Source organism: Morone saxatilis, unplaced genomic scaffold (genome assembly GCF_004916995.1).
Source record: "Morone saxatilis isolate NCDOM2014 unplaced genomic scaffold, NCSU_SB_2.0 Contig11, whole genome shotgun sequence".
Lineage (NCBI taxonomy): Eukaryota > Metazoa > Chordata > Actinopteri > Moronidae > Morone > Morone saxatilis.
In genome coordinates, this window is record NW_023339663.1 from 15,238,742 (window position 1) to 15,249,114 (window position 10,373).

General features: G+C 37.6%; 1 protein-coding gene across 1 annotated transcript; it reads right to left on the minus strand.

Annotated features, from left to right (window-relative positions):
- Positions 1-396: 396 nt before the first annotated feature.
- lipca (lipase, hepatic a) lies at positions 397-9,069 on the minus strand. Its single transcript, XM_035682511.1, has 9 exons — positions 8,836-9,069; positions 6,239-6,414; positions 5,693-5,872; positions 5,487-5,604; positions 5,131-5,364; positions 3,514-3,756; positions 2,146-2,260; positions 1,505-1,723; positions 397-560 (listed from the first exon to the last, which is right to left on the minus strand). The coding sequence occupies exons 1-9, from the start codon at positions 8,915-8,917 to the stop codon at positions 437-439; spliced, it is 1,491 nt and encodes a 496-aa protein (XP_035538404.1). The 5' UTR covers positions 8,918-9,069; the 3' UTR covers positions 397-436.
- Between the last annotated feature and the right edge of the window lie 1,304 nt (positions 9,070-10,373).

A 10,373-nucleotide genomic window follows, 5' to 3' on the forward strand; every position in this document is an offset into this window, starting at 1 on the left:
TTAATATTTGAACTGGCAAACACTCAACTATTTATACCCCTGAAAGACATTTGTATGTAGACAGAAATGTAAATCTGGGCTGGTTCTTAAAACTACATTGTGTGATAATTGTCAGATAAAGTGTCTAGTATAAAGATCACATGCAATACTTAATACGTAATACTTAAATTAATAATTTGATCACAAAATCAAAATTTAAAAAAATTTAAATTGTAAACAGTTTACAATAGTTGCTAGTTGTTTTTCTAGCCTCAGCATCCCAGGATTCAATTCTCCACATTTTGTTTAGTGCAACGTCTTTTAGATAATTAATCAATTCTAATTTACTCCCTCAGTCTGCACGGCCTTACTTTGAGGAGTTTAGAGAATTTCATCCAGTTGTGAACTTGGAGGCCATTCATCAGAGATCTTCAGTCTGTTGAACAGATAAAGGAACCTACACAAGTCTATTGTTCTTTCTTCTCCGCTGTTTAGGTGTGTCTTCTTCACAGCGCACAAACACTTTATCCTCCGACACTTCAACTTGTTGACCATCATTTGTCATGGCACAAAAAGATGTCCTAGAAAACAGAAACAGTGTTGTTAACATGGTGTGTGAATAGTGGAGTGTAGCAGAGAGCGGCCAGTTCATGTGTGTGGGAAACAATCCACTAGGTGGCAATAAAAGTCTGCGATAGAAGTATTTTCTTGCTGTCAAGAGTGGGACACTGCAAAAACTTACTGTGTCTAAAAACAATTACATTTATTCTTGATTGAATGTGTTTATGTGTGTTTTATATACTTAGCAGGATTTATAACTTATAGTGCATGATATGTGACAGCTACTCTAAATGCATACATGTGAAAATAATACTCAAGTAGCAAGAATAATTTTGACGCATCTGCTCATCTACTGTACTGAAGTGCAATTTTGAGGTACTTCTAATATACTCAACTATTTCCATTTCATGGTACTCTATACTTCTGCTCCACTACACCTCGTAGTAGTAAAATAGTATTTTTTGCTATTTGATAGAGTTACTCTGCAGAGAGATTTTTCATACATAAAGTATGATCAGCCTCTAAAGTATAATGCACATCTTAAACAACCATCTCTTCAATGTAGTTATTAACTATTAAAGGGGAAAAATAAATAATATTACTTATATTTGCCACTCTGATTAACCCAAATAATAACATTTTGGGGAATAAAGCATGGTATGTTGTAGAAGAGTTGTGTGATGTGTTTAATTTTGAACTGCTCACACTGGTCTGCACTTTGTTGTGTGTGTATTCTCAAAAAAGAAATTAATAGATTACACAGTATATAACCAACAGTATATACATTATTTTAAATTATATATGTGGTACTTTATATACTTTGATAGTTTTATACTTACACCTTTTACCCTGTACAATTTTCAATGTGTTTTTTATTTATAATGTAATGGAGTATTTTTACAGTGAGGTATGACAACTTGAAGACCTTCTTTTACCACTGCTGCCTTGTAAAGTAAAGCTGTACCTTTCCTGTGTCTCGCCTGCTTTGACACTGATCTTGCCCACAGTCAGCAGTGGTTTTCTCTCCCGGCTGCCCCAGGGAATGATAGTCTGCACCCGGTTCCACATGTTCTTCCACAGAGCCGATCCCTCCCAGTGCAATTTGAGCAACATTAGATCCCCTAAGTCTCTGTCCAGGGTGATCAGGAAGGTGAAGGTTTTATTACCTGAAATTGTTTCAGGGCTGTTATATAAAGGAAGACACAAAAACAAGAGAGACAGAGTTAGATTATTACGGCAGGGAACATCCTGCAACAGGCTGTGACATTTCTTTATTACAAAGCAAAGACCCTCTGCTCCACTGTGATGGTCTACAACTAAAGCAGGACAGCACATGAGATTTCCTCTAAGACTCTTTGATACACAGAACATGAAGGATAACACAGTTGTCAGAGAATAGATGGTATGGTCTTGAGTAAATTATTTACTCCATCATCCCCATTTATAGTTCTCTTTCATGCAGCAGCTCGAGTTGTTTCCATGTGTGTCAGCTGCTCTCCTTAACGTGCTTTCTTTCTTCATAGAGCTGAGAGCCCAGCTGCATATTGCATGTGTCAAAGAGTGAATACACTGAGCATAGATGAGGGGAGGTGGTACAGTACTCACACAGTGATGGGGAGGTCGCCACTCTCCTCCTTTGTTCCAGAGAGGGAGATGGTGAGAGAGGGCTCGATCCTCTCCATCTGGTTGACAAACTGGACCCTGAACTGGTAATGATAGACTGCAGAGAGGGAACCAGAAACAGAAGAAGAAGAAAAGGAGATGAAGACAAAGAAGCCGTCCAACGCAGAGTTTGTTTTCTGTATATCTTAGGGTTTTGTCAAGCTGATGTATAGTGTGTCTGCAATACTATCAAAAAGGCAACAAGGTCACATCTTATCATATTATAATTCAAACAGAGTCACTTTGAATTCATAGACCTAATAACACTATAAATACGTCTGTAAGTAAAAGTCCTGCATTCAATATATTAAGTATTAGCATCAAAATCTACTTATGTAGTAAGTAAGTAAGTACCAAAAATATAAGCATTCATTATGCAGAATGGCAGAATTATAATTACTGATGCATCCATGTGTACATTGTACTTTAATGTTTGCAGCTGATAGAAGTGGAGCTCATTTCAATTACTTCATATACAGCTGGGTAGCTTGTGAACTTAATTATATTATTAGCATTATCTTATCTTGACCTACAATAATACATCATCATTTATTTTCTGATTATATTTTGTATTATCAACCTGAATCTGCAAAGTAACTGGTAAGTTAAGTTATTACATAAACGTAATAAAAGTAGAAGAACATTGTGTGGGAGTAGAAGTATAAAATAGTGGAAAATGGAAATACTCAGGTAAAGTATTTCAAAACTGTAGTTAGATACAATACTTTACTTTCCACCACTGCTGTTCCCAGGTCATGTCTGTATTACTGAATTACAATCTGCCTCAGTGTCTTTTTTGATACTGCACATATTTTTACTGGCTATATTGTTCTATATTTATCTTATTGTTTGTTAATCCCATGAAAAGACTAACGCCTACAATCTTAGTCTGTTTGTAGTTAGCCTGCATCTTGAATTTCCCTCCCTATTCATTCCTTCTAAAGCTGTAAATCTCATCACAAATATAAATTACTTTTTAGGCTCAGAACTTCCCTGAAGCAGCTGGTCACTGTAGTTTTTAGCAACATTACTCAAACAGGAGAAAATGACGCATTTGTTGGGAACTGTTTTTAGTGGCGGATTAAGGTTTGGTGCTCTAGTTGGGAGTATTTATAGCAGCAGGACAGTATATGGACAGTATTTGTAGGATGACTCAAACTTAACTAAACAGAACATGTCACACTGTGTAGTGACCATTCTGACCTTTTGCATCCATCTCAGCACTATTAGTCTATAAATGACTATAATGAGTAAAGCTATATAAATGTATCTTGAGGCTCTTTGGTTGAAATGATAAGGACAACCACATACGTTTGTAAGGCATCCGAGACCGTGTTTTCAGGTAGAGCCTCTTGCTGGTGCCACTGCGAACCTTCTTAATATCGTAGCCCAGTGTGTTGCAGCGATTCTTCCGACAGTCCAGACAGACTCCTTTGTCAAAAGCACCTTTGTTGCTGCACCTGTAGGCCATGCTCTGCTTGTCTTTATTCAGCAAAGAGTCAATGAATAGATGGACAGACCGCTCATGAGCACATTTCACTGTCTGCTCGAAACCTATGGGAGAAAATAACAATGATAAGACCCTGTTTTTTAATCAATAGATCACTTCACACAACAAATTCTCCTGTGGATTCAGAGTCTGTAGATAACCTTAATCATAGTGTCTGACCATTATTGGTGAATCAATATCATTATCACCAGATCCTGACATCTATCAGACTGTCCTTCTGTCACATCTCCTAAAAGTGTCTCATTATGTGTGATAATGGTCTGCTCTGAAGGCCTTTTCTCTGAATAGACTCTTGTAGCCTGGAGGCAGCTCAGTTCAGAGGAATGGACAGAGCGGAGGAAGGCACATGTTGCTAATTAACTCCTGAGGATGACAGATGCTTTAATGTGGCTCTCACTGTCATATTATGCGGATGTGTTTTGGATTGAGAAGCACCATAAATCCCAGAGCCACTTGTGTTAGACTGGAGGGAATTAAATACATCTGCCCGAACACAGAATGAGGAACTGTCAACAAGCAAAAGATGAATCGGTGCCCAATATATTCCTTCTTAAACAGTGTTTTGAGGTGGCAAGACCAATTATGAAAAGAAAATACTATGATAGAGCAGAGGAAGAGGCAAACCAGTAAGCAGCAGAACACACTGCTCTGATTGGAGTTGTCGTTTTCTCCTCAGATGCAGGGTTAGGAATGGCACACAGGGGTACTAGAAAGTAGAATGGCATGTCTGTTTAGGCAGAGAAAAGACTGACTCCTTAAAATAACTCACAGAGCAGGTTGTAATGGTCTTTGTTCTGGATTTGTTTAGGACTATTTGTTTCAGAAGATATGTAGAAATGTTGAAATATCTAGGTTTAGTTTCATCACTATGTTTTTGTTGTTTTGTTTAAGGTGGCTTACATAAATTACTGAAACCTACATGATCTTCTCAAGACAATCTTGAACAATCTCTCTAAGGCCATAACTGTAACGCTGTATGACAATAAAGATAAGTCAATCATGACATCTACTGGCAAGATTGCCAGGGAATGTAGGATATTCATGGTTCTTGGAAATCGAACCCTGATGTTTCCTATACCAGAGGACCTTTCTAATGCCACCATCAAATTTCTCTTTATAGCACCACAAGGTAAAATCTATAAATTTTTATGCAAGAAATATCAAAAGCTAATCAATGGAATATGAAATTCTTTGAGCATATTCATGGCCTCCAGGGGATAAGACCTTTCCTCCAGCCTCACCCACAAGGTAAATTTTACATATTTATCCTCAGTCCAGCGCTTTAGTATTGTGTGGTGTGATAAAACATTACAGTCTGTAGGGGCCATTTGTAGAGTTTTAGACTGTACGGTTCCCAGAGGACTTTATCACATATTAAGTACATATATTTTGGTGTTGTAGTGTGTTCTTTATCGTACCAAGGAGCCCGTACTGGGCTATGTGCTCGTAAATGTTTTGCAGGTCACATCCTGGTTGGAAGTCTCCTCCATTGGGGTAAAAGTCATAATGTGCTACAGCTTGCTTGATGCCCACACTGAGGCCCATACGTTCATGGGTGAAGGTGTGGATGGCATCCACAAATTCAGCATCATCAGGAGACAGTCTGTCTGTGTGAGACATGCCTTCAAACAGTGGCCCCGCTGGGTCGAGACCTGGACAGATACAATATGCAATAAAGAACCGGTTGGCAGAATACAGAACATATCCTTTTGCCAGTTATATTTGTTTTGGCCAGTGACTGGAAGTATCACCCTAACCCAGTAGAAAAACTCACCAGTAATTCTTCCAATCTTCTCCGAACCATCCAGATAGCCTCCAGCAAATCCAGAGATGTGAGCACCAAGGCTGTAGCCAATCAAATGAGCCTTTCTAACTGGGTACTGGTAGTGTACCTGTAGGGGTTTATGACAAGAACATAATTTAATAGGACAACTTAAATGTGGTTCACGCATGTTGTTCAGTAAATACATTTCCCCTGACCTGAAGTGACTGCAGCAGGTGGGCTATGTCTTTTCCCACAGTGCGGGTGCTCTGTGCTGCTGTGGGGTAGTGCTGCTGAGCCAGGGACAGCCAGTCAGTAATCACCACGTTGACGTCTTTTAGATTTGTCTTTATGGTTGTGGCTAACCTGACCACCCAACTCTCCATCATACCATCCACCTTAGGAAAAACAAGACTGATGTTAGAAATGAGTTTCTTATTGAAGTGTTGTCATGCTGCTATGCACAGTGTAACTCCTAATTATAATGTTCTCTTATCTAGGCAAGAATCGATGTACACTGGAACCAGTGATCCGATAAAAAGTTAAAATATTGATTTATATGAGTCTTTGCAGACATTTCAGAAAGTCTCTGCATGTTTGCTTTTTTTTTTTTTATTTCATTATACCTCAAGGTTGTTAACATGATTTATATGTAACGTTTACATCTGAAACTGTGCCAGTAGCAAATTCTCCATATTGGTCTGAGTTCCATGCTTTGTATCCAGTGGCTCAAGTCAGTGAAGTGGAAGAAAAGTTGACCTTACCGACCACCCGTGAGTGATGATGATGAGGGGATTACTGCTGTTGAAGCCACAGGAGGTGAGAGTGTGCAGCTGCAGAGGGTCCAGTGCGCAGTTGTCCTCACCTTCTGAAAACAGCCTGAAGACTGAACTGCTGACATGGTCCTTCAGGGCGCCCCTCTGCTCTCTGTCCACTACACCTTGGAAATCAAACAGCAGAACGGTTATCTGTTTGTTCTTCATGATTACTCAGCATGTCAGAACATGCTGTGGTACTGGATATGTTTACTTTGAGGTGAATAAATACAAATAACTTTATTTGTCCATTCAAGGGCAGAAGAAACATTTTAATGTATGTATTGATACAACTATCTATCTATGGAAAACCAAAAGATCCTGAAGTCGTTATAATGAGAAGTGTTTTGAAATAATCACTTAGTATCTCAGAATAATGAGAAACTTTCTTAATATTTTGACTTACACCATCATAAAGTCGCGTGCAATAGCTTTCTGGTAGGCAAAGATTGTTTTGGAGCATTGATGTGGAACAAGCTACTTGTATTGTGGTGTCAAGCTAAACTGAGATGTAAGCCTCATTAAGGTATTGTGTATCATATGCACACCTCTTATCTGATAGCAATGACAGAAAGCTAGTGCAATATTCTGAGATGCTTTTTTTTCTTCTATTTTTTCATCACATTGGTAGAAATGGGCTTCAGTAATTATCTGAGAGTAAACAGGGAGAAATCAGACTCTTCCTATTGAGGCCCATTTGGACTGGTTCACTAACGCCCTTTCAGAAGCACTTTGCTGTGTTTCCAGGTCATGTCAACCTCTTTGGCAAATGCACACAGATAACACTTCACAAAAAAGTCCCATCAAGTGAGTCTCTGCCAGACTCTTCTCGTAATTTCTTATATAAACTCCTCCTCCCTTAACATGCTTAAAACCACAGCCCAGAAACCTCAGAAATCTCACTCACAAACTTCATAGATCCTTCTCCAAAGAACTCTATCATTACATTTACTTTATGGTTTGTCATTGATTCATGTCCAGAATATTTATTATTTTAACATTTAAATGTTAATAATGCCAGAAACCCAGGCGCCTCAACACTCAGTGATACAGTTACCGTCCGATGAGCTCTGGTTGCTGATATGATGAAAACATTACACAGTGAAAGTAATAAATGTAATTATATCTATCATCTATCATCCATGCCTCTGCTCATTAAATCCCACATTTTCCCTGGTGTGTCTCTTTACTGTTATGACTTTTTATCCATATGAACATGGAGAGCAATTAAAAACAGCCCGACTCATTAGTGTGTATCATTGGAGAGTAATTTACAAATCTTAGAGACTGTAATTAGTTTAATATGATTTCTGCAATAATGTTCAGGTTGTTTTTATTGTGAGTTTAAAAAAAAAAAACACTCAAAGAAGGAGACATTGATTATTTAAAAATTATTAGAGAAAAGCCCAGCAAAACACACTACTCAGGGATTTAAGCAAAAAAAAAATTAAACCTTTAAATAAAACTGCTTATGACAGCAATATTTCCTTCCTGTGCACAGATTTGAGAGCAGCTGTATAGTTATTGTATCTGCCATGCTTTCAGCAGCAGCCACCATATTGTGTAGTGGTGTAACAATTCATCCACCATTCAGTTCACTATAATAGTTCATTACATTTCAATACAGAATACAGTATGTGCCATAGAATATGCTGCCCATTGCCATTTTGAATTGTTTGAAATTCAAAAATCAACCTAAAGATAAAGCCTTTCCTCAAGAGTATAAACAAAACAATCAAACATGAACAAGATGTAAAGAAAGTTTAACACCAGATTAACTGTTTGATACATGAAGTATTTTGAATTAGTAATCTTCAAATGAACAATAAAAGAAATGGCCACTGGAGGCTTCATCTTTACAAACACGTGCTGTGCAGCTGAGCTTTGTTCGAAACCCACAGAAGTCTATTTTAAATTCTAGAGGAGGAGAAGATCCTTAAGTTGCCAAAGATGCCTTTAGGGGAAATGTGTGTGTAGAATTATTCACAATACACGTTGGTTATTTCTGTGTGAGGAATTGGTTAAACCATAAAACATTGATATCTTATTGTAAATACTTCACTCAGTATTATATAGTTTCAGATGAAGAATATGTGATTTTCGTAGTATGTTTCTTGTAACTGTAAATTGTAAATTTAAATAAACTTCTAAGAAAATTTGTTAGATAAAATCAAGTTAAAGGCCCAATTTTTAAAGTGCAGTTAGGTGCCCCCTGTTTGCAAACTCTCACAAGGAGCCTGATTGATTACATAGTTTGTTGCTTCTAAAACATGAATAGACAATATGACTCAGCTAAGTTGGAGGTATACAATTATGTTATTGTCTTCTATTTTTCATATTTGTACAATGATGGCGTCAGTCCAAGTTTTTTCAATCTACTAATCCAATTCTAAGACCACATATAAATATAACCAAGCTGTCAACCAATCAGCTATATTCAGGCTTGTTTTTTCATTCATCTATCCATTAATAAAGACAGTTTAACCAATGCAACACATTTTTTTTTTTACTTTTCTGGGATTACTTAAGCATGACGTTTCACTCACCTGCTCTATTTCCTTTGATTTTCTTCGCCTCATTGAGGTGATACGTTAACAGCAAACAGCACAGGACTTTGACCACAGACATAATAATTCCTTTGAACCACCACTTCTCCCACAAATGATCAGGCTTAAAATCTTTAGTGGGGGAAATGCAAGTATTGTCGAGTCTGAAAGTGAGATCCTTTTGTCTGTGGGTGTAGAAGCTATTTTATAGCCTCCTTACTGTCCAGGGAGGGAAACACATTGTACTGTATTGTACAGAGACAGAAGGGACACCAGGAGTAGTGCTTTATGGATAAGGGGGATTTGGTCCTATCCTGATTGGCTGAGGCCTGGGCCTTGTAGATCGAACGCATTGTGAAAGAGCAGAGGCATAAACGGGGAGGGGATCTGGTATGTGCTGACAGTGACAGAGAGGTAGAAATGACCTCAGACCCTTAATTTAGGCAATCTCCATGTCACATTAACAGGAGCAAAAATGTCCTTTATGTAGTTTGTGCAGAACTACGACTACTACAGAAACTTTAGTTTGTGGGCAATTCAAGCATTCAAAGAAATAGATGATTAATTTCCCTTTGTTGCTGCAATACATGTTTGAACAGTTTAAAAGAAGCATGTCATGTACCCACAGTCTGACAACAGATTGTGTCCACAGATCTTTTTTTTATGTCAATAATCCAACAAACTCAATTATTTTCACAGTAAATTCAGTTTGAGGAGATTCTTGATCAAATCTAACGTTACGTGTACTATCTCTTTTTCCCAAGTGTGAGTTTGTCTGAGGTAAATGGTGTGTGTACAAACAAGGTTAATGGTCACATAATGGTCATGGAGACCCTCACATACTGATGCGTTCTTTTTTTTAACTCTTCGACATCACTGAATTGAAATAAAATCTTCAATATTCTGTCTTTCTAAATGAATAGTCTGATACTATCAATCAATATTTTTCATTTTATTACTTACAATAAAATGATAGGAGGGGTAACAGAAATACAACTACAAATAAATGCTAACGTAGCTCAATGTAGGTAAGTATTTCCCCCCAACTTGCCGTATCAAACTTTATTAGCCATTATGTTTTGGTTATTATGTGTTATTATGTTATTATGTTTTCTGTATTTTATATAATCTCAATTTGAGGTCTGATTAAAAATCCTGTCAATATTTTTTGAGGCTTTTTTTTTCAAATACAGTCACTGATTGCATGTGGTTCCATTATTTGATGCAGAACTATTTTTATTATTATTAAATCAAGTCAGGCTGCACCACTGGATGATTATGTGTACTCAACGCAACTTCTATTATTATTATTTCACTAACAGAGACCGAACCAATGAGAATAAGGAATTAGAATGGTTTATTGCACATAATTTATGAAGCTGAACCAATATGATAAACTGTAGGAGGGATGAAGGGATGGGGAAAGAGTTGCGGGATGAAGGTTGAGGGTCGAGGGTCATGGGATGAAGGGGTGTGGGAAGGAAGGGTAAGGGATGAATGGATGGGGGAGAAAGCAGGTTTGTGGACAGATGGATGGA

What these genes read in the sequence shown, in the direction of transcription:
- lipca (XM_035682511.1), bottom strand. Translation starts at nt 8,917, where the DNA reads ATGTCTGTGGTCAAAGTCCTGTGCTGTTTGCTGTTAACGTATCACCTC. An exon ending in TCATCACTCACGGGTGGTCG is followed by an intron (nt 5,873 to 6,238) that starts GTAAGGTCAACT and finishes GTTTTTCCTAAG; the next exon opens with GTGGATGGTATGATGGAGAG. An exon ending in AGCCCAGTACGGGCTCCTTG is followed by an intron (nt 3,757 to 5,130) that starts GTACGATAAAGA and finishes TTTCTCCCATAG; the next exon opens with GTTTCGAGCAGACAGTGAAA.